At 36.4% G+C, this 25,450-nt stretch overlaps 2 protein-coding genes across 3 annotated transcripts in view; one reads left to right on the forward strand and one right to left on the reverse strand.

The window, feature by feature from the left end:
- LOC107557245 (bone morphogenetic protein 7-like) overlaps positions 1–19,645 on the forward strand; it is a 58,015-nt gene extending 38,370 nt beyond the window's left edge. The window contains exons 5-7 of one of the 2 annotated variants that reach the window (XM_016240597.1): positions 18,415–18,494; positions 18,635–18,745; positions 18,843–19,645. In XM_016240597.1, the coding sequence (XP_016096083.1) occupies positions 18,415–18,494; positions 18,635–18,745; positions 18,843–18,992 (341 nt within the window). In that variant the 3' untranslated portion in view covers positions 18,993–19,645. The remainder of the gene's footprint in view (positions 1–18,414; positions 18,495–18,634; positions 18,746–18,842) is intronic. The other variant, XM_016240598.1, reaches the window with a different exon arrangement.
- Positions 19,646–21,077: 1,432 nt separating this feature from the next.
- The window catches only part of LOC107557239 (thioredoxin domain-containing protein 5-like), an 11,143-nt gene continuing 6,770 nt past the window's right edge, over positions 21,078–25,450 (reverse strand). Inside the window, exons 9-10 of the mRNA XM_016240586.1 lie at positions 23,848–23,977; positions 21,078–22,743 (exon numbers count right to left, since the gene is read on the reverse strand). Coding sequence (XP_016096072.1) covers positions 22,621–22,743; positions 23,848–23,977 — 253 coding nt within the window. The 3' untranslated portion in view covers positions 21,078–22,620. The remainder of the gene's footprint in view (positions 22,744–23,847; positions 23,978–25,450) is intronic.

A 25,450-nucleotide genomic window follows, 5' to 3' on the forward strand; every position in this document is an offset into this window, starting at 1 on the left:
GTGTGGCTAGTGAAATTTAACTCAGCTTTCTAAAATAATGGGGTTAATCACAGTTCTTTCATGATTTAACAGGAGGGGGCAATTCATTTTTCACTTAGGGCCACGTAGGTTTGGACAGCTTTTTTTCCCTTAATAAATGAAATCATCATTTAAAAACTGCATTTTGTATTTACTTGCATTATCTTTGTGTAATATTTAAATTAGTTTGATGATCTGAAACATTAAAGTGTGACAAACATGCAAAAACATAAGAAATCAGGAAGGGGGCCAACACTTTTTCACGCCACTGTATATAGGCCTGACATCCCGTGTCTTGATTTGAAGTTTTTACCAGCCTTCACCGATAGATTGCTGCAGTGATGACGTATTTTTATAGGTCGACCCGTAAGGTAGCATCACCCTGGTTCCATGACAAAAGCCCCAAATAATTTTTCCATTGGCTTTGGGATCATTGTAGAAAATAAACTCTGTGACCAACAAAAGTGTATCATGAGAACTCATATGAATTTTGAAATGTAAATTCAGTCGCCAGCTAAACATAGGCTATTACTGAACTAAACCACAGTTGCATGACTTCAATGTCACCACCTTATGAAACCTCAATCAGTCTTTATTTAAATATATATTTTCCTGGAAAGTTTCAGTTAGAGTAGCCTGTAAGAGCTCGATTATGAACACAACTAGGCTGTAAAAGTGGACTAGTGAGTAGATGAGGGATGTGATAATGTTTATTGACTTCAACCTCCTCTGTAGTCCCATTTAGCCGCTTGTTTGCAACAAACTTTTTCAAGACAAGTAAAAGCTTTTTAAAACTTATTAATTATTTATTTCATGAAAATTGTGTTTGAAGCTTGTGTTAAAGGGGTCATATGATGAGATTACAATTTTTCCTTTCTCTTTGGAGTGTTACAAGCTCTTGGTGCATACAGAAGATCTGTAAAGTTGCAAAGACTAAAGTCTCAAATCAAAAGAGATATTCTTTATAAAAGTTAAGAGTCAACCATGCCTACCTAAAATGGCTCGTTCTAACACGCCCCCACATATCTACATCACTATGTGGGAAGATTTGCATAACGCCACCCAAATGTTCACGCAAAGAAAGAAGGTGTAACTTTTATTCTCGCTGTAGCATTGTTGTTGCCGCCGCCGCCATGTCGGTAAGGCGCTGTGTTTCGTTGTGAAAGAGAAACTACTTTGGTTGGCCTTCCAAAAGAGGACGATATCCACTTCGTCATGTCTGGAGCTGATCCGTGCTGATCCGTGCTGTCGATCACCGGATCGGCTTTCACCGTGGATGAAGCAGAGTCCTGCCCGCGGTCGTCACATGTGGTTGCCACAAGCCCGCCGGACGCTCCTTCGTCGAATCCACCGGCCGTGCCGTTCTCAAGCCCGCCGGCCTCCGCGTACTCTAGGCCGCCGCTCACTCTAGGCCGCGTTGTGTGACGCTGTTTCGTTGTGAAAGGGAAACTACTTTGTTTGGTCTTCCAAAAGAGGACACGACTAGAAATCAGTGGTTAAGTTGTATTTACAACACTGTTCCAGAACAGTTTAACCCAAATATTCAGATGTGTCCAGCGCATTTTGGGTTTTTTGGGCAGTGTAGATTAGCACTTGTTGTTTGTCATTTCTCCGATGACAAATGCAGACATGGTTTTATGTTTATCTGGCGTGATGCAACGCAATGCGTAAAAAGACAGTATAAGTCATTATAATCCGCAATTATGTCCCCACTGGATGCAACAAATGCCTCGTTTATAATGGATTTTAATGTTTTTGTCTCGTCGCTCCGACCGGACAGGGCATCACAATATAGTAAGGGGCGTAACATTTCCGTCACACGCTTGAGGTATTCGGCCAATCACAATGCACTGGACAGCTGGCCAATCACAGCACACCTCGCTTTTCAGACCGATGAGCTTTGCAAAAATCGACGCGCTTCAGAAAGGGGGGCATAGAGGAGAAACAATAATGTACAGTAGGTGGAAAATAATGTGTTTTTTGAACCTTAAACCGCATAAACACATTTCATTACACCAAATACACAAAATAATGTACTTTTTTGCAGCATCATATGCACCCTTTAGCCATAGATCTTATTTCAGGCATTTAACCAAAATACCCATTCAAAAAACCATTGAGTTCAGGATGATGGAACTGGAAGTGCTAAAATGCGATCTCGTTTCTGGGTTTTGGCTTACAAAAATATATCATCCCTGCAGTAATTTATGTAGGTAAATTGAAAAAGCCATGCGTGAACATGGCACCCTCCACTTTTAGGCACAAAGCATACCGTACCTGAATGCAAACACTATGAATTACAGTTTAATCAGTTTTCTCTTTCAATTCAGCTACTGTCAAGTTTATAGCTGATTAATAACACATTGATTAAATGGCACAGACATTTGAAGAAAACTCAGTTGGCCCCTTGAGTACTAAGGTTTAGAGTAACCACACGTTATATGTTCAGTAATAGTGTTCTGATCCAATTGTGAAAAAGAAAGTACTCTAAAATTCAGCTAACTGCATTTAATAAAACTGTATACTAATATTTTCATTTGACATTGCAATTAAGTGTCCAAAAACATTACATTTAGTTTGCTCTTAAATAATAATCTTAAGGGCTTTTCACTGTCAAAATAGTTAACCCTGGGCCATTCTAAAACCCAGGTAAATGTAATCCTGAGTTATCTTGTTTAGCATTTCACATTGCTCATATTTTACCCACAATCACAATCTGAGATTTCACACATTATGTTCGTAAATCCTAGGTTAATGTTCCTTTTGGCATATTTGCAGTGTCAACAACCATGATTGGATAAATACAGTGCACAACTGGTATAAATAATGGCTTGTTGCGCACTTTTGTATCAGTGAGAAAAAAAAATACTATTATTTCTCAATGTTTGTCCTGAATATACTTTTTGTACCATAACTGTAAGAATAAAGTATCCCATATTCAGTTGAGTTTAATTGCCACAAGATTTATTTTAGAATATTTTAACTTATTAATTAATAATATTTTATTATTAATTAAATAATCGTTTTAGTAAAAAAAAAAAAGAAAAAAAAAGTGGAGGAACAGCGGGGTCTTAATCCAGTTTCTGCTTCTCATTATTCTTAGTGCCAGGGCTGTGCAGAGACCTTAGAAGGGGCAGGTGCTCAAAGTATAAAAGGGGCACATAGAACACGGCTTTTAACAAGGCTGTTCTTCTTGCTGAGACGTGTATCGAAACGGATGCTTCTGTATTGATACAACAGCAAATGCTGTGACGCAGTTTTGAAAAAGAAACAGAACAGAATAGACCATTTTAAGTTTAAAAGTTAAAGAATTTTTTTCTTCGCACCTCTTAATTAATCTGGAATTAGAAACTGAATTATATTGTTATTATTATTATTATTATTATTATTATTATTATTATTGAGTTTACAGGGTATGGTGGTTTTGCTGTTGTAAACACTACTGTTGCTGTTATAGAAAAAAAAAATTATGTCTTATTTAAAATTGAATTCTATTCTTATCCTGTTCTGAAATTATAAGTTTTTTGAATGATAATGATGATAAAAACAGGATTGATCAGTATAATTTGGAGGATGAGAAAATCAGTAGTGTTGTGATAATTACGAAAGAACGAAAGTTAACAAAGAACGAAAGAGAACAGGAACCTTTGTTTATAGGCTATTGCTGTGTGTAGAACTATGTTAGCTGCATTTTTTATATTTAATAAATATTTAATTTGAATAAAATGTAAATTCATCCCCCACACTTTATTTGGGCAGGTGTGTTCATGTAGAGATTTCTAGATTTAGGGTGCTTTCACACCTGTAGATCGATTGCTTTGTTCCGAAACAGGGATTAAAATTATTACAATGTTGCTTTTTATTCTTGGTGCGGTTCGCTTTCACACGGCAATGTTTCTAAACGGACCAAATTTGTTAATACAAGTCACGCGCGAGTAAACTGTTCTCTCATTGGTCAAAGTTCCACGGTTTATTTTCCGGGATTCCACTTAGCTGTCACGGCTGTCATCCATCAGGATGGAACGACAACAGCTTTGCAGGTTTTTTTTGTTTCCTGTCATTATATTAATTTATCACTTTGAGCAGGAGTCCAGGATTCATCGGGAAAACATTTTTAAAATGCACCTTCTAGGAAGAAAAGCAATAAGACTGCATTATAAAATGAAAAAGTGCGCTTTGATTTTGAATGGCGAAGACGTGCTTACCCACAGACATTCACAAGTTAATTTTGAAGTATTAGCAAAACAACAAAGCTAATGCTTTTCACGGAACTTATGTAATTACCCATTATACATTGTGATATAACCTGGTTCGTTGGTCCGTTAGATCGGATTGCTTTCTCACTACAACCGAACAACTCCAGAGTTCCTTTTCAATCGAGCCGAGACCACCTCGTTCAGGCAATCTCGGACCGATTGTTTTGGCGCGGATCAGAGCACGATTGCCGTGTTCACATAAGCCCAAACGAACCGAGCTAAGGGGGGAAATGTGCCAGGTTCCGAAACAACAGGCCAGGTGTGAAAGCACCCTTAAGTTCAAAGAGACAGTATCGATAGTGCATGACCTGATGTTTTATTCGTATCCAAAATGAGGAGATGTGAACATCAGGAGCACTGATTTCTCTCATGCAATGTATGTTTCATTCATACTCGAAGCCGGAGGGCTCTCTCATGCAGAAAGTCCAAAACAGACTCATAGAAGTAATAACTTATGACGTGCAGGAAATCCCTAATATGGACAAAAGCATCTGGCTATCGTTGTAGCTGAGCTGAATAAAAGGCAGAAACATTTTTACTGATGAAACGTGAAGACAATAAACACACAATTGTGAAAACATACGGTTTATGTGTGTTTTTCAAGTTATCTCCAGGTAATATATAAGTAAACTTATATGAATAATGCAGTATTGATCAATTTACATATTATTTAGTATAGAAACTATAAAATATATTTTCTCCCTTATTCTGTGATAAAAATGGGAAAAAGGTGTTCGTAGTAGCGTATATAAACCAATCATAAAATTGTCATTGGGAAAATATTGAACAAAAATATTATAGCCCCTTGCTGCAGCTAACGTTACTTCCACAGGCTACACACAGCAATATAAACAACAGCTGTGCATGCTCTCTTCACGTCGTTCTTGTAAAACAATAACAATTTAATAATATAACTATACAAGCACACTGCTCCGCTGAGAACTCCACTTACCGGCAGCCGCGGACGTTATTGAAGGCATCCTGATAGTGCGCTAAATTACTAACGTGAGGGATCGTTCCGGATGAGATAGTGGCATCATTTTATTTAAGGCTAAATTATTATTCATTAATTTTTCTAATAGCTAGATTGGGCAGGCCTTCACAAAAGGGCATTTAATTACAAAAAAATAAAAAATTGGCCTAGACAAAAGGGCACTTTGGGCATCAAGGGGAAAGGGGGCAGGTACTCAAGCACCCACCGCACCCCGCTCTGCACGTGCCTGCTTAGTGCTAATACCCACATAAACCAGAGCTAATTGTGAATGTGAGGCCTCGAAACACGAAGGACCTGGGGTGAAAACTGTATATTTCACAACACAAGTTTGTGTTCATTCACAATCACAATATTAGATTAATCTGAATTGGAACATATTGGGGTGCTTTACGATGCAGACGGTATATTTTAATTTCCTATGTCAGGAACAGAATTTTCTCTCTGCAGTAATTTACACATTATTTGTGTTTGTGAAAGACAAACTGTATTTGTCTTTCATCTATTCCTAACTGTAATACAACAAATTGACATAAACACATACCACATATGTAATGTATCCTGCTGAGAATAATTTACATGAGTGCCATATGTGAGTCAGATCCACCCACTTATACAGTAGTGCTTAAACTCAAAGCTCCTAAACCTCACACACTACGTGTCCCATCTAATGAGGAAAATCTGCTTAATTTGTTCTGAAGGATTGGACTTTATGTAACCCAAAACATCAACCCCTCTCCTTGGGATGTCTGGAGTGTAAATATTTAGATTTGGAGCAGGAAGTTGTGAGGCCATTGTGACAGCCGTCCCCCTTTTCCATATTCTTAAAGTGCGTATGGTTCCAATATGAAAACACTCGTATCAAAGCTTTCAAACAGACAGCCTGTGATCGCTGCATCTTGACCCATATTGAGAGACAAAAGTGCATTAGTTTATAGGCTCTCTAATTGTTTAAGAATTGATTTTTTTTGGAAAATGTGTCCATTTTAGAGTCAAGATAAATGTTCATAACAAATAATATATAATGTTGTTTAATATTTAATTATATAATAATTGTAAATAACATTTAACATTAGTTTGCATTTGGAAAATTTTCATGCCAATTTATGATAACTATAATTATGATAACAATTGTTATATTTAAAATGTAATAAACACATACCTTTTATTACATAAAATATATTATTATATATTATTATATCATATTTGTGAAAAACGTGAACCCAGAGTCTGTTGCTGTCATAATGCATGTTGTGCATTGATGAAGGCATGTGATTATATAATAACTGTAACAGCCCTGTTGACATTGCAGCTGAAACATTCCTGAATGATTCAGTACTAAATCGATCATTTGGAAGCTGAGCAGAATTTACTTTGTTGAGAGATATAAAGCTAGAAAAAAAGACATAAAAATATTAGATGGAAAACTTAATCAAATGTAACTATAATTTAAATAAAAATCAATTACAGCTACATATTTTAAAATGACAAAAGCACATGACAAAATTACTAAAACCAAAATTGAAATGAAAACTTAAAAATATAAAAATAAAAGCAAATTCAAAATCTTAATAAATGATGTAATGGTATAAGAAAAATACTAAAATATCAATGATATGATGATTGGTAGAAATGTATTAATTAAAAACATAACCTTATCTAAAGTCTTATCTAGTATGTTGTGTGTCTGGACATTTAGGTTTCTTCATTGTTTTTCTTTTCTTTCTCTTGAATCTGGGCTGAAATATGACCCTGACATGTTCTTGAAAGGTTTTGGGGAGATTCACCCTTTGACAATTCTTTCTTTCTCTATGAGCTTCCAATTCAGGCAAAGCACATTATGTGTGATTAGAGGTTTGACACTGTTTCTTAAAGGGGTCATATGATGCGATTTCAAGTTTTCCTTTCTCTTTGGAGTGTTACAAGCTGACTGTGCATAGATAAGATCCCTGAAGTTGCAAAGACTAAAGTCTCAAAACCAAAGAGATATTCTTTATCAAAGTTAAGACGCCCCCCTAAAACGGCTCGTTCTAACACGCCCCCACATATCTACCTCACTATGTGGAAATATTTGCATAATGCGACCCAAATGTGCACGCATAGAAAGAAGGTGTGGTTTCAGTAACCGCAGTTAGTGTTGAAGCAGCCATGTCAGGGAGACGCTGGGTGTTTCTAGGCGAAAGCAAAAGCCCTTTATTTGGCCTTCCGAAAGTAGATGCATTTAGGAATCTTTAAGATCACTTACAACAGAACAGCAATGCATTTTATAGACGACCATTTCGTGAACCTAGGAGAGGAGGTAATTCTGACTTTGCTATGACAATCTGGCGCTTCTGAATCAGCGACTGTTTTGTTATTAGTTTAAGTATTTGCTATTGACTGTTCAAATGCGGAGTTTTGTGCATCGGGTGCGCGTGTGTGTGTGTGTGTGCGCGCGTGTGTGTGTGTGAGAGAGAGCGAGAGAGAGAGTGTCACATCAAAGTGGAGTCAGCTGTCTTAACCGTGGCTTGTGTACTGCAAACACATAGCAGCTTCATCACTGTGTCTGTCACGCGACTGTTCTTTACATTTATTTTGAAAGCTGAAGCTTATGGTAAGGCGCGTTACATTTCCGATGAGTGCTTGCGGTGTTCGGCCAATCACAATGCTCTGGGTCAGCTGGCCAATCAGAGCAGACTGCGCTTGTCGGAAGGAGGGACTTTGTAGAAAACTAAGCGTTTGAGAGAGGCGGGGCATAGAGGACCTACAATAATGTACAGTATTTGAAAAATAATTTTTTGAACATTAAAGCATGTCAACATATTCTGTTACACCAAATACACAAAATAATGATCTTTAAAAAAGCATCATATGACCCCTTTAAGCTTTGGCGATCTGTGAAAACAAAACAGCACATTAAGCACTAATGCTCAGCTAGAGGTCAGGGGAACGCGCCGGCCTTTGGCCTGAGGGAAGTTAACAAGCGTCTAGCTCAGCTCAGTATGTGCCACCCCAGTGCTAGACCTGTAATTACCTCCGAGCTGTTATTAGGTGCTGTGCTAAAATGCCTGACCACGTTAACAGTATCGCTTAAAGAATTATAATAACACAGCACTGTCCAGCTGCAGTTTTTTATCTCCCCCTCTCTCAACCCTCCTTTTGTTTACCACTGGTGTAATTAGACATCGGTGAGCTCGGGGGATGGAGGTTTAATAACCACAGTGATGAAAGACAGGAAGAGAGATAAACTTCACATGGACGCAGACAGCACTCGCATTCTCTTTCAAGTTATCATGGGAGTGGGGTATGACAGCTTCCCTGCCTCAGCTCTTTCCAGGATGGATGTTATTCCATGCTGAACACCGTGTCCATTACTCCAGCATGCCGTCACCGCCAGGAATGTCATTGTGTAATTGCTCCAAAGAAAAGATTTTTGTAAGAGAGGGTCTGTGAGATTTCATTGCAGTTACCATGTTTTTGTCTCTTGGTCAAGAAACCACATGTGTATCTTGGCATGTGATTTGGACAATTTTTGGCTGTAACTGTCAAATTAAACAGGTCATAAAGCTAATATAACTATTTCTATTAATGGTTCTTTAACATCTGTGTTCTTCCACTGATGCGGACCAATGTCCTATATATGATTCAATATGAGATTCCTGTGCTGCGACTCATGACTATATTACAGTAATGAGAAAATAATTCAGTGCTCTTCCTTTAATTAGTAAATCAAGTATGTAGTTAGGACTAATTATTGGTTAATTATTTTAGCATTATTTTAGTAAAACTATACTAAAAGTATTATTAATTGACCTGTTATAGAATCAGAATTAAGTAGAATCAAGTCAAAGGTAGAATCAATAAAGGAATAGTTCACCTAAAAATTTAAATTTGGTCATCATTACTCTTGTTCCAAACGTGAATGAGTTTCTTTATTCTGTTAAAAACAAAAGAAGATATTTTGAATAATGTTGTTAACCAATCAGTTGATGGTAGTATTGACTTTCATAGTATTTTTTCTCCATACTTTTGTATTCAATGGCTGAAATTCTTACAGGTTTGGAACAACCTGAGGGTGAGTTAATGATGACAGAATTTTCATTTTTGAGTGAACTATCACTTTAAATGACTTCTAATTGTCATTACTACATATGATAAGCAGTCAGCGGTCTTCACTCAAAGGCCAGAGGCCCACAGGACCCACTCACAGCAGTAACAGTGCACAATTTTACAGGCAGGAAGAGAAGCGCTTTATGGGGTACCGCTAATTTGGCCTTTACACTCAATGAAACTCCACACTAAATATCTGCTTTACTCCTAAAGAGCCCTTGACTGTAAATAGTGGCAGTAAATAAAGGAAAGGTGGAGGTTAACAAAACAGTGTGTGTGTGTGTGTGTGTGTACAGGTTTTTCTACACTGGTGGGGACTTAAACCTGAATACACACCGACTCATGGGGACTCGTGTCACCGTGGGGACCTAAATTGAGGTCCCCATGGGTACAGAAGCTTATAAATCATACAGAATGAGGTTTTTTTTAGATTGTAAAAATGCTGAAAGTTTTCTGTGAGGGGTAGGTTTAGGTGTAGGGCGATATAAAATACAGTTTGTACAGTATAAAAACCATTACGCCTATGGAGAGACCCTACAAGGATAGTGAACCAGACGTGTGTGTGTGTGTGTATATGTGTATGTGTGTGTGTGTGTGTGTGAATACAATGTGTTTATCCATGCATGTTTTTTTTTCTCTCTCATGTATGTTGAATACACAGATGCATCATATTTAGCTGAATCTCAAAGAAACAGTTCCAAGTCAAGAAGTTATATTCTGCTAAAGTTGAGGCCTTTTTTTAAAGCTATTAATATTTCCATTATATACAGTACAGTATATACAGTATATATATATATATATAATCTTGAGGTTCTAAAAGATTAACCTGTTTAAGAAGTTGGACAGCAAACTTTAAAAAGTACAATATTCTTTGTTTATTTTAAAATAGATGGATTATAGCATGTCACACCACAGGACGTCATATGTATGCTTGTGTGTGAAACTAGTGTGTCAAAATCTGCCATTTTTTGGGTTGTAGTTTGGCCTCATTCTCAGGTCCGTGGTTAGGTGTAGAACATTCTTGACTATAAATGTCGCAGTTGGGGGTCTGTAAAAGACAGGTTCACTGCTTGAGATCAGAGAGGAAGGGGACCCCTGGGGGACCGACTAAAAGGCCACTCGGGAGAGCTTGGGGGCCACTCCTGCTGGCGGATTTATCTCAGTAAATATTTACCCTAGTCCTGCCAGACAGAGTGAGAGAAATACAAGAAGGGGTCTTACTTTGGGTGCTAAAAAAGGCCAGAGATTTCACACTATATTCCGAGCTTCAAACCCAGCACCTAATAATAATAGTAGTTTCAAAATTATTTGAAATAATCTGTAGTCAATATGGATTATATTGAACTCTTTCTAAAGAGTAACTACAATTACTGTAAACTACAACAGTTCTCACAAGTAGTCAGAACTTAAGTAACATTAGAAAACAAAATAAACATTAGTAACAGTAGTAAAAAAAAAAAGTTAATTTATTTACCATTAGCATCAGGAACAGAAATTATGACTGCTTTCAAAAAGGTTTTAAACATTGCCCTCGTCTTCCATTGGTTGGATAAACTTTTATCTTCTGTGGTGCGAACATGAAAATTTGTACTGGCCAAATAAAATGACAGCTTTAAGACCAAGAAGCTTTTGCCAGCCAGTTTCATCAACAGTGGACTGAACAAACCTTCTCTTAAAGGTGAAAGTGGGAAAAACCTTAGCACTGGATGATTGTTAAATACTTAGAATCACCTCAGAGATGTGCCTACACACTCACCATGTGGTTTCAGTTACAGCCTTAATTTCTACTCTACATTACTCATGTTTTAAGGAAAGTTTTTTTTTTACATAAATATAGGTTTCCCCCATTTCATGACATTTGACTCTTTTGTAAATATGTCTGTGAACTGTCCTAAACATTTTTTGCAATTATATAAGTCAATATTTAATATCCGTATAATTTAATTATATAAATCATATTTAAACACAGAAAATATGCAATGCAAACTTTGTCAGTTCTAAATATTGAGAACTGCTGCTTTAATTAAATAATTTATTTGTAAGTATTTCTGTATTATCTAGTATCATTTGACAAAATTTGTAAATGTGATTGTGAATGTTATCATTCGTTTGCATCTGTAGAATGTCTAGTTTAATTACAAGCATCTTCGCCATGAATATAGCCGAGGTAGTTAGAATGGCGTTAAATCATAAACAAACAAAAAATTACAAGCAGTTGGGTTTGGTTCTTATTCATTTACTGTACTTATTTACCATCAGTGTTGGGCAAGTTACTCTGAAAATGTAATCAAATTACTGATTACTCCTTTTAATAGTAATCACGTTACTGTTCTGATTACTTTATTTCAAAAGTAATTAGTAATTAGTTACATTACTAGTTACGTTACTTTTTTCTCCATTAAATTGATGAAATCCCAGCATACACGCTCACGATAAATATTTGTTATTAAAGCATCAACTTTCACAGAACACTGTTATTTTTAACTAAAGCAAGCGGCTGTTGTGTGCATGGTTTGGCATGGCCGAATGCCAGCAAAGAGCTCTGCATAATCTCTAAAAGACATCTCAGTTCATCGCAATCTCACAAATCTCTGTTATAATACAATAAATATATGCATAATGAATCTTTCATAATGTCTACAATTCGTGTGTTATAATGAGAGGATTCATGAGCACGCAAATTTCAGCACTGCATTGCTCAACGCTGCAAACATGTTATAGACTAAATAGAAACTCTGCATACGCTTGCACCTGTTAATCGTTTATATTTTATATTAGTTCATGTTGCTTTTGTGCAATAGATGAATAACAATTTATTTGTTTGAGATATTTTAATGTTTAGATATTTCTATTTTGCGGGAGTCCCGTGAATCATTTTATTCTCCCGCATTCCGCACACACACGAGTGTCTACCCGCCCGCAGCAGCACTCGCTCATCTTGTCCCGCACCGCTCTCTGTTGCGTCGGGTCTCGCGGGGGCAGGTCTCTAATCCACTGGCACTTGACTCGACAGTGCGTGTGCTACATCCTTTTTACAATCTCTAGATTATAAAACACTGCATTCTGTCAGCAATGTAATGCGGCAGTAACGTATAGAGACTTTGGCTTGTAACTATACTCTAATTACTATTTTGAAAATTATAACGCGTTAAATTACTCCGTTACTTAAAAAGTAATCAAATTACAGTTACTAAGTAATGCGTTACAGCCCAACACTGTTTACCATATCATTTTATTCAATGCAACCTATAAGTAAAGATATAGTACAGTGACAACAGAGGAATAGTTCTACTTTGAGGGTGCAATGTGTGTTGTGAGGGTCAGAGGGGCTGTAATGTAAACGGTTGTGTATCAAGTGCTCATGGAAGTGCTGTGTGTTATTGTGAGGGACTGGAGTTTGGGTGGAGTTTCGAAGATCATTTCATCAACAAGTAGGTGTGAATGTTCTGGAAAGATGCCCTGTTGTGATGGTACCACTGGTCTGGATTCTGAATCATTTTAATTCATTGCGCTAGCTGGAAGGCTATCGAATAAAGTATTGCAGTATTCTTGTTTTGAAATGGTAATAGTTTGAACAAGGGGGAAGTTCTGAAATTGAAGAATGCAAATCTGCAAGGCTAGGCAGTCAACGCAATGCAGTGGGTGAAGTTAAGCTCATCATTAAACTCTACAGCCAAGTTCCTGACTGACTTGCATGTTGTTAGTGTTATTCAGCCCAGCTGGACTGTGATGTTTTGTGGAATTGCCAGGCTGGCTGAGCTGCATATATTGTGTATATTGATAAGAAAAATGGGGCCAGGCATCGAGCCCTGAGGTACCCCTGTCATTAGCTAGTGTGATTTAGACACCTCCCTACAGTGGTTTCCATCTGATGTCCTACAATGTGTTTACTGCAAATATGAGCCCATTGTGCAAAGTTAGGGGAACACATTTTGTGTGCTGTAAGTGAAATAAAGATTTGTCATGTTGGACATCTGTACATTACTAAATGCACAATAAAAGCATTAAACATTTATTCTGACAGGTGCATGTATCAATTTATTTTCTTAGCTGTATTTTATGACAGGTTTTTATTGTCATGTTGAATCATCATATCCCTATATTTTAATGAATTACAGTATGGTTTTATTAGGGAGGCTTCAGCAGCTTGTTTAAAAAGAAAACAAACAGTGTATACAGCAAGTATGCTCTTGGAAAAGGCAAAAGTGTGGTGTATATGGGATTGGGGGTAAGTTTGAGCGAATGCTATAGAGGAGGCACCTCGTCTGACTACCCATTTTGCATGGAATGTCTTGCCACTGTTTTGGTCTGCAAGATCTATGGATGGCCAAAGTGCTGCTCTTTGGGACAGGATCTCAGAAAACAGGAAGGGATTACAGCTGGCCTGAGCTGATATCATAGCTTTCTCTCTTCTCTCTTTCTCCACCGCACTTAGCAAAAATTCACAAAAAAAAAGGCATATGAGAACACCAGTGGAAAGAATGTGTCAGAGTTTGAATTCAGAGCAGGAGTCAGTGCCAGAGATGACCTTCCCCTTCAGAAAACTCAAACCTACCTGCAGCTAACAGGACACAGGGGTGGGGCTGCACGGATAATTGAAATGAACTGTAAATGTTGTCGACAACTACTTGAATAGGGCACATTATGTTGCACAGCAAATTTGGTGTGATGCTGACAGGATTAGCAGGCTCACTTCAAACTTGCATTACAACAACTTTTGAATTATGAAATGTTAAAGCACCCTATTGGTTAAAGGGGTCATATGAGGCTATTTTAAATATCATTATTTGGTGTAACAGAATATGTTGACATGCTTTAATGTTCAAACAACACATTATTTTTCAAATACTGTACATTATTGTAGGTCCTCTATGCCCCGCCTCTCTCAAACATAGTTTTCAACAAAGCCCCCTCCTTTGACAAGCGCAGTCTGCTCTTGACTGGCCAGCTGACCCAGTGCATTCTGATTGGACCCCTTTAAAAATGCAACAAATACTGATTGGCAAGAAATTCCTTGAATATTTACACTCATGTTCCAAATCTGTCTTACTTTCTTACATGCAGGGATGAGCACAAATACATCATAAATTATTTTGTTACAAATTACAAATATTTGCTCATCAAATGTATTTAATTTAAAATACAAAATAGTATTGAGAGAAATTTATTTAATTAAAATACAAGTAATTTGTAATTTGAAAATACAAAAATACAAACAATAATTACAAGCAACCATTTGAAGTGTAAGAGACAGTGCCATTACATTTAGCAATACTGGAGTCAGATACACATATAAGAAAAAGAGAAGTGCTTTCCCCTCCTTGAACAACTTATAAACAACATAATTTAACCCTAACACTAGACAATATATCCAATATACTTATCCATATTTCTTCTAATTTCTTATATTTACTTAAGACACAACCGACTGTGTATACTTGAATACCTTCAAGCATGTCTACGCTTTATTTTTTCATGTTTCTTTATCAGCATTTCAAAAATGAAGCAGTCCTGCGAAACTGTACTGTCATATCGCCTAATCCTACTCAAGAGGATGGCTCGTTGTCAACAGTACAGATTAACTCCTAAAAATGCTGATATGTAGCTGTTGAAGGGCTCTATGTAGAATTCAGAAACCCTTGTTATTAGCGACACTGGTGGCCGTTAAGTGAGCTGTGGTCAGCAACTTATTGCTCATGATCTTGCACACACTCCAGAGTAATGCGAGCGATGGCCAATGTGATTCACTGACATCAGGTTCATTAAAATTACACTGGTATGATAGTTTCCCTTGGATTTTTCCAGCAAAACTGCCCTGAGTCCTTCACATAAAAATTAGTCTACAGGCTGTAATTTTTTAAGTTTTGTTGCATGCTGTTCACACATTGGCAATAAAAAACGATTAATACTTGAAAATTATTTCATAAAACCCCTTTAAATATTTCCATAGAAACAAGTAGCTAACTTTAGCTAGCTAGCTAACGTCACTTGTCAGCTAGCAAGCATAGTTGTAGAGCACAGCTTTCCCTTCTGTCCTGAAATAATATTCATTGAGCAATATCTGATATGAAGATGAGTATATATTTTAGTACATAATTAGCCAGTTTGCACTGAGCACCAAAACAGCCTCTTTCATTGTTGTTGTTTTTTCCAGTTGGAAGATGGAACAATGATGGAGTAATTAAAGGGATGGTTCACCCAAAAATGGAAATTCTGCCATTAATTACTCACACCCATTAATTAATTAATTCACACCCATAAGACCTTCATTCCTTTTCCAAACGCAAATGAAGATATTTTTTTATGAAATCCGAGAGCTTTCTGTCCCTCCATAGGCAGCAACACAAACTTACACATTCAAAGCCCAGAACGGTAGGAAAGATATTGTCAAAGTAATCCATGTGACTCCAGTGGTTTAACCTTAATTACATTTAGCGACGCAAGTGCTTTGTTTGCCTAAAAAAAAACATAATTTACAACTTTATTTATGAAAATATTGATCTGCATTGTGCGTTCATGAGAGCATCACAATGCATTTGTGTTGTGTTTAGGCGATAAAATACTCGTCAACACAACGCACATGAGTGAGTGTTCACTAGAGTACCACAACGCATGTGTTTGGATATTTTCGTAAATAAAGTGGTAAATTATGTTTTGTTTTTTGCGCAAACAATGCACTCACGTTGCTTCATGAAATTAGATTGATTGATATACTTAATGACATGGAGTACTTTAATGATGTCTTTCCTACCGTTCTGGACCTTGAATGTGTAAGCTGCATGGCTGACTGTAGAGGGACAGAAAGCTCTCGGATTCATCAAAAATATCTTCATTTATGTTCCGAAGATGAACGAAGGTCTTACAGGAGTGGAACGGCATGAGGGTGAGTAATTAATGACATCATTTTAATTTTGGGGTGAACTAACCCTTTAAAGGTCCCCTGAAATGCTTAGAAACCCGCAGTGTTACTCTATGTTAGGGATCCTCAAATCTGGCCCACGAGATCCACTTTCCTGCAGAGTTTAGCTCTAACCCTAATCAAACACACCTGAGCATGCTAATCAATGTCTTCAGGATCATTAGAAAATCACAGGTAGGTGAGTTTGATCAGGGTTGGAGCTAAACTCTGCAGCACATTGGCCCTCCAGGGCAAGATTGGAGGAACCCTGCTCTATGTGTTGACGTCATTTTAACTGAAACAGGAAGACCGGGCGGGACATATCAAGCAGCCCCGCCCCTTTTTAAAATAGCCAATAGCATTCGTTTATATCACAGCTTGGGCTAGAGCCGTTGAGCTCCATAAAGCCTCATTTGACAGAGTATGCCAGCCACAATCTCATCCATATTGCTATAAAATTTAGCATTCTGTGTAGAATTTTGTGGTCTGCACCGATTTGCGCATGTGATCCGCTCCATGCTATCGTGTCTCTGGACCGGAGCAGAGTGTGTGTGCGGTGTGGTGGTTAGCGTGACAGCACGAAACCAGACTTCTTTTTTTCCTCAATGGAAAGCATATTTATACTGTTTGAATCGTTCCCTGTCCCCTATATAGTGCACTACGTGCCATTCACTGTACAGAAAATACTAATTCTGTGGACAAGGGACCGCTTTCAGCCGCGGCTTCAGCGTCTATTTTATAGTGTAGGGGCTTCGGATTCTAGAGAGCATTTGATTGGACAGAAAGTTTGATGAGAAGCTGAAGTACGATGTGACGGCAAAAAAATCGTTGAGCCATTTTGGAGGAAGTGACGAACTGCAAGCTTTGAATGCTTATATCTTCTAAATGCGAATCTTGTCAATGTTTTGGAGCACACTGCCTTATAAGACTAACATATTGATACTAACACCCAAAAAACTTTAATTTTGATTTCATGGAGACTCCGCCTATGGATCCAACAGGATGTCATATGATTCACTTGCATCTAGCCAAAAACTATGATAGGCTATAGCTGGCAGTACTATTAACACAGGTGAAGAAAGGTATTGTATTTGAGAATAAAATAACCTACTTGATAAAGTATTTTAAGTATTTCAATTCTGTGTCTAAGTGTATTTAATTACAAATTACATTAGATTTTTTTATTTTATTATTTATGTCCAGCAAAATACAAATTTCAAAATACATTAAATACATTTAAAATACTTTATCTCTGCTTACATGGAGCACAAAACAAAAGGAAATGTAAGGCTAAAAATACAACCTCAGTCACCATTTCTTTTTTCCATTGTATGGAAAAAAGATGCAATGAAGGTGAAAGGTGAGGCTGTCGTTCTGCAATCTGGGTTCTTTTATAAAGAGTTCTTCTTATGGAAATAATATACTTTAAATAAATATACTTCAGTATGATGTTACAGACACTTAATTGCAAGTTAATTTCAATCAAATGAAAATGCATTATAGTTTAAATGTATAATAAATGCAATCAGCTGAACTTGAGAGTGCTTTTTGACCCACTTATGTAGGACTTAGGTACAACTTTAGATGTAATTTGATCCTGTAATTCTGTCTATTGTCTTTGAACAAAGTGCATTGTTGGATGTACTGACCAAGCAATTATGGTCAAATAAAATACTTGTGTGTCATGCATTTAAATGTATTTGTAATTACACTTAATATTGTAATGAAGTTGCAATTTTAACAATTAAAATATATCAACTAATATCAAATAGCACATATTACAGTTCAGATTATAATCAAGTGCTTTACATGTGCTTTAGTATGTTAACACATCAAAATAAGTGTACTTATTTAAAGCACAATAAAAGATTATTAAAACATTATTCAAAAATGTACTTTAAAGCACAACTTGACATTAGACAAAATTGACATTATTACCAAGTACGTTTTAAATGTGTACTTAAGACACATGAAAGTGTACTCTCTTTAAGTACTCTTAAGTGGCCTTTTATTAAGTAGTTATACTTTTAACATTTAAACACTACAAGAGCACATTCATCAGTACAGTTAAACTTCTTTTTCACAAGGGATCCCTTTGACTACCATGTAGTATGTTATACTGTAACCTAGCACACGTTAATGTCTCTCTTCTCTGTGAATAGCAGATTACAACAGCAGTGATCAGAAGACCGCCTGCAGAAAGCATGAACTGTACGTCAGCTTCAGAGAACTGGGCTGGCAGGTAAAGATGAAGGATATGTACATGCTCAATTTTACAAATCTCAAACTGGAGCAGCCTTCAGTGGAAAACAAACGATTAATTATCCTGAACGAGTGTTGAATGTGAGCAGCCTTTTTGATTTAAATATGTGTGTTTGTCAGGACTGGATTATTGCACCTGAGGGTTATGCAGCAAACTACTGTGATGGAGAATGCTCATTTCCCCTAAACGCTCATATGAATGCTACTAATCATGCTATAGTACAGACACTGGTGAGTCATGATTAATAAAATAAACACCAGACCTAAGAGAACAAGTATTTTTAAAGTTTGTTTGTGAGTGTAAAATATATCTTGCTCCACTTTTCAGGTCCATCTAATGAATCCAGAGAACGTTCCGAAGCCATGCTGCGCTCCCACCAAACTGCATGCAATCTCCGTGCTCTACTATGATGACAACTCCAACGTCATTCTGAAAAAATACAAGAACATGGTGGTGCGCACATGCGGCTGCCACTGACACAAGGGACACGTGCCGTCCTACCCAACTGCTGCACCGCAGAGACAGAGACAACTGTTTATGAGGACTGACAAAACTAAATAAGACAGACAAAAAGCAAGCATTATGAACAAATGTGAGAGAATGTCTTGACGGTGGATCCAGGTTTGCTGCTTCTCATCTTTCCACACATGGCCATTTGACGTGACATTTCGGATCCTACAAACTGCCAAGAGGATGTTCATGTGAATCTATAAACAGAAAATGAACTTGATGCCTTAAGTCTAAATCAAAGACACAAAGAAAATGTAAATTGTGAGCTAAAATGCTGTATTTAAAAATGTGTCACTTACCAAATATTTAAAGGGGGTCGCATCACGTTATGATTTTCTTTTCTGATGTTCACTTGTGTTACAAAACAGTCAAAACAATTCTTCGTGACTATTTTCCACCCTCACTCTGACCCTTGGAATTAAATGGGATACTTTTTGCTGCTGTGCCTTTAGTACTAGACTTTGTATCTTTCTGATGTTTGAAATTTCTAGAAGTTCAGAACAAATAATTTTTTTTTGCAACTTTCAGGAACTTCCTCCCTAATATAAATAAGACGATTTGAGTTCTGAAAGTTACAGTAGCTCTTTTATTTCAAAAGAAACTTTGATTCCTCATGATATGACCCCTTTAAGATTTAAAACTTATGAATTACTTTGTCCCAAAGCACAGAAATCACAACAGGATATTTTTTTTACTGCTTTCTGTATTTTTGATGAAGTCACTTAAACCCATAGGACTCTATTTTGGGTCTCAAAAACTCAAATTATTTTAAGTTTCTCAATATTTGCTCTGCACTACCTGTGGTTTGCATCAGTGAGTCAGAGCGAGTGGTTACACACTTCAACAGAACTCAAAGAATGGAACCATTATACTGCCGTTCCAAGGATGGAACTGTTATTTGATGCCGTCTGACACCGCAGATCTATAATTTCCCTGCAAAACCTGCACCTTGAATGGCTTATGTCCAAAACTTCCCATAAGACACGAGGACCTACAAATAATTTGTTTTTCAGCAACATAATTATATACTCACATGGGCTGTAGATTTTGCACCAGCTCATGTCTATTTACTGTCAAACTTTTAATATGCAGTTGTCCATTTATTTATTTTTTTTCCCACTGTGAGCCGCTTAATGGTACGAAACTCTCTCTTGGGTCAAATATGGACTAACCCAACTGTTGGGTTAAATTTTGGTTACATTTTTAAATGAGCTTTTTAACCCAACAGTTGGGTTAGTCCATATTTGACCCAACATTGGGTTGAAACAACCCAGCATTTTTTTTTGTGTATATATATATATATATAGAGAGAGAGAGAGAGATGTCTATTTTCATAATTATAGCAACATCTTTTGTTTTTCCCTGGTTTGTAATTTGGGAATCGATACTCGCTTTCATTTTTTAATACAAATACTGAACCAAATAATTTGGTTACATTTATAGTTTTGGAACATCATTATTCTTCCACTGATGTGAATTTGTGTATATATATATATATAGAGAGAGAGAGATGTCTATTTTCATAATTATAGCAACATCTTTTTAATACAAATACTGAACCAAATAATTTGGTTACATTTATAGTTTTGGAACATCATTATTCTTCCACTGATGTGAATGGACCGCTTCAGAAAATGTTAATTTTAATGCTGTTTGCACTCCCATTCATCTCACTGACACAGGACCCCAACAGACCAACAGGATCATGCCAACCAGCCAAACCTTGACTACCTGGTTCACACTGACAGGGGTCACATCACTAGTTGGTATTAGGTTGTACTATTGGTTGCTAGTAGGCAATTCTAATCAGCTGTACTCAAATTCCTCCCCAAGAAATGATTCCGAGGGTCCAATTATTGTCAACTTTTTTTACAATTCATATCCTTAATTATATCACATACCTCCCACAAACTGCTGTTTACATGTGTCAACCATTTTTGGATGCTTGTGTGTAAATACTTGTACATTTTACAGTTTATTTATTGTTCATTTTATGACTCATATACCACAGAGATCATATAACAAGAGTAAAGACAAAATTAAAAACTGCTATTTTTGGAAAAAGACTATTTATTATGAAATTTGTCACAATGTGCCTTTTTTGTACAAAAACCCCCACGCAGTGAGTGTACCCCTCTCACACAGGACAGAAACCCTGCGTATTTCACTGAGGTCAGCCTTGATCATGTGCCTCTCATAAAGACTCCACTGAATATATGCGGTTTCTCTGATTGCTTTTCCCTTCCTTCTCTTTCAGATCCAGTAAAAGAAAAAAAAATAAACACATCGCTGTGGGAATATTTGAAAGGAAATATGTAAATTACATTAGTTTAAATCAATGAAGCCAGTGGAGAGCATCAAAGACGACATACAACTCTATCAGTGTTCTTCATGAAATGATAACGGGCCACGCTAGTGTTTTAAGCAGTTCACTAATAACATTGAAAGTGGTTGACTGCATGTGAAAGCATCACGGAGGGGAAAAAAAGTTTCTAACAGTCTAAAAAGACAAATCTAGTCAAAGGAAAAATGACGGCAAAAAATAAAAACAAAAAAGCTACATCTGCAGAATAAACAATAAGGAAAAAATACTGTACCATAACTCCTTTAACGTTTCACAACCTCTAATGTACTTCAAAGTAAACCGTATTTCCATAAACTGTCACTATACAGCAAATATGATCGATTTTGCATTTTTACCTTGCTGAGTACTGAGAAATTTAATTTTCAATTTAATAAAAAAAAAGTATTATATAACGGCATTAGGGATCTGATATGGCTCTGCTCCATTCATATGCCTATAAGAACACCAAGAAGCTTTAGAAGACAAATTAACCAAAAGTATTTAAACAAATGTCATCCTTACTGAAGAAATCTGGTCAAACCAGCCTAATGTGGTTTGCTGGCCATTAAGCTGGTTAAGACTGGCCTGGTTTGATACTTATGGCACACCATCTGAACCTTGGCTGGTTTAAGCAGGTCTCCCAGTTTGACTAACAAACTACCTTAGACTGGTTGATTTTTTTTTTTATCCTCTGAACAATACAACCTATTCAAAACCTGAAGACCACAAAAGAAACATTTGAAACCCCAATAGAAAGACCACGTATGTGGTCAAAGTGCTGTTTGCAAGTGTGTATCATATAGTATGTTATACTGAATGGAGTAAAAGGGAAATCACAGCAGGTACATGGCATTGTTTTCTTAAATGCTACATGGTCTCCCTGAGGTCATATTTTCTTATTGGATAGCAAACTAAGCTGAATTCCCTCAAATATAACTGACATTTACGAAATATGCACCTTAAATGATGTAATGATCTTAATGGAAGTGTCATTTTCTTTACATCATACAGCTGTTCTTTTAAGGGAGAAAGGGCAAAATCAAAAGTCTGTGGTTGTAATTGCTAATAATCTCATCAACTGGTCGAGATGAAATGTACATTCACATATTATCATGTGGAAGAGATGGTCCTCACTTCAGCAGGTGAGGGACAGAAATGAAGAAAAAGCAGTCGCAGTCTTTGTCAGTATGGTAAATGTAGGTAGTGTTGCTTTGTGGAGGATGTGTTGTGAGATGGAAAATAAGGGAGGAGTTACAGCTCATCTCTCGCTTGTTTCATTACAAAACTGTGCAAACTCTCTAAGTCCCGCCCACCATTATGCTCCTCCCCCTGTTGCCCTGCCCGGAACATCAGGAGAGTTGGGTATCCACGCACCTATAAAAAAAACAATGATCAAATATTTACATACATTTTGACTGTGTGTAGTAATTAAACATGAAGCCAAGCCAAAACTGCATCCAGTCTGAGTAGCTACTAGGGCTGGGCGATTTTTTTCAATTTTATCGATTAATTCTAATTTAATGTTTTGCCACGATTTAAAAAAAAAACAAAAACATTGGAACATTACAGGGTAACCGAATAAAAAAACCTGTAAAGAACTACTGCTGTATGTATGATATTTCATGTTTGCATCATGAGGACAGGCTGAAAGCTGCTGTTCAGTGTTTTTACAAATCATTTATTGTTAGTCTACTGGTGTTATACTTTTTAGTCGACTACTTAAAAATCGAGAATCGGTCAAATGTTCTGAAAAAAATCGTGATTTTATTTTTTTTGCCACATCGCCCAGCCCTAGTAGCTAATACATTTCCTTTGGAATAAACTTTGTGAAAGGAAAAAAATTATGTTGTTTATAGCATGAATGCAAGTTGTCTAAACAAAATCTGGATGTACTATATCCACTATGTTGGCTTTGCCATGTGACCTTCTGATTTTCATCGTTTCACTGCCATTCACAACTCCGGGATAGTAATGTGTGTAAAAAAATACACAAAATGTCAATGGAAGTAGTAGGTCACACCATATGTAGAGCGCTCCAAATAATTCAAGTTATGAGGTTCCGTTTATGTTTGTTTGTATATAAATCGAAGTTATATAAAACTAATAAAAGTAGGCTTCTTGTTGTCTGTATACGCAGTGTATGCAGTAAAAAAAGGACTCTTAGCTAAAAGATTTATCAAAAGTACTAAAACAAAAATCGTTAATGGAAGGATTTGTAACTAGAATCTTTAGACTGAATGGATCTGTATAGAAACAAGTTACATTTCCTATTCATAGTAGACAGCAAGGCAGCACACTAGTTTATTGGAACAGGCTAAAGAATGTCCTCACTTAAAAAAAAACAAAAAAAACAACTCTCTGCCACTAATAATATGAAGTTATGTTGACCCCATCCCTCAAACATCCACAATCCACAAGACTTAGTTACTCTTCCTGCCACCCATCAGTGGATTTCCAGACTAAATGAGCTGCACTCACAGAGTATCTGTTGCAGAGCGTTCTCTCCACGGTGCAGTCCACTTTAGCAATCTTCACATCAGTCAGACCAGGGAACTCCTCTTTAGATAGATCCTCCCAGGTAGGGGCCAGGTTCTTGCAGTGACCACACCTTAAACACACGAACACACATCGCGTGAGTTGCTGAACAACTCAGGGAATGGCGAGTCTTTTGATCAGCCACTAAAGGAAACATTAAGATGATAAGAGGAACAGATAGGGGAGGGGAGTACACTGTGTGCGTGCACATGGATGTACACACAAACATGCGAGTCGGTCACTGCGCAGGGTTTGGCAATGTAGCTTAAAGGGGTCATTAAATGGAGAATCAAAATGTTTGTGATATTTATTACACATAAGAAGTTACTGCTAGTTTCAAAATAAAAAAACTAACGCCCCAGTTTAAAAATATAAACTATTCTTCTCTACCCTTCTAAAATTCCTGGATTTGAAATCCATCAATTTTTTTAAGTACATATATATATATAAACTGCACATCAGGTTCAATTTGGAAAAAAAAAATTTCATGACCACTTTAACAAAAATGTCTCAATAGTGTTGAGCTTGGACAATATTTGACGTATCTGAACATTTGAATCACCATTTGAAAACGGCAACTGTGCAGTTTTAAAACTCAAAATGTTTAATAAACTAATGTTTAATAATAAATAAATACATACAAACAAATCTAGTTACTTGAAAAAATCTAAATTTACCCGTCAAGAAAAACAATGTATTTTTGAATAAACTGCATTTTGCAACTGCAACACACAACTTAAAGCCAATCAGAATAGAGTACTCAGACAGACTATGGTATAACCAAAAGTACATTCTCTAAAAAAATCAAATAAAAGTCAAGACATTTTGCTTATCAGGAACTTCTTTCATTTATAATATACTTTAAATATTTAAATGGAAAACAAAAACCCTTACCAAGGTTCCTTTTTTTTTTTTTATTTCTTTTTTTTTTAAAGTATTTGAAAGTATTCACTCATCCCTATATATAACAGTTAGATCTGGTCCTCTAATTTTACTTCACAAATGACATACCAAATAAATCAAATTTTTCTGTAACTGCAGTAAATTTGTCACTTTTAGTATCACTCCACTTGATCCTGCTTTGGCTTCATTTAGAACCATTTTTACTGGTGAAAATCAATAATACCTGGCTGTAGTGTTTTTGAAATTTCAATTACACCATGTTCTGGTTCATACTGCAAGCTGCATAAATATATAGTACTAAAAATGGATTTGTGGAAATTAATCACTTCTAAAACTCCATTGCCATATTTGTTAACCGAGTTGAAACCAAAGGCAGCACATCCTGGAAAATACTTAAAGACCTTAGGAGACTTACTGCACAAATTAAAAGTGTATTAAGATCACTAAACTGTTAATGCTGCTTAGGGTTATTATCTAAATCTAAAAACTTATGTTAATTTAAATAAAGCTGCAATAAAAGTATTAGATGAAAAACTAAAATAAAAATAAAAATAACTTAAAACTAAAGAGTAATATATATATATATATATATATATATATATATATATATATATATATATATATATATATATATATATATATA

Source organism: Sinocyclocheilus grahami, unplaced genomic scaffold (assembly GCF_001515645.1).
Source record: "Sinocyclocheilus grahami isolate Dianchi unplaced genomic scaffold, SAMN03320097.WGS_v1.1 scaffold594.1, whole genome shotgun sequence".
Taxonomy (NCBI): Eukaryota; Metazoa; Chordata; class Actinopteri; order Cypriniformes; family Cyprinidae; genus Sinocyclocheilus; species Sinocyclocheilus grahami.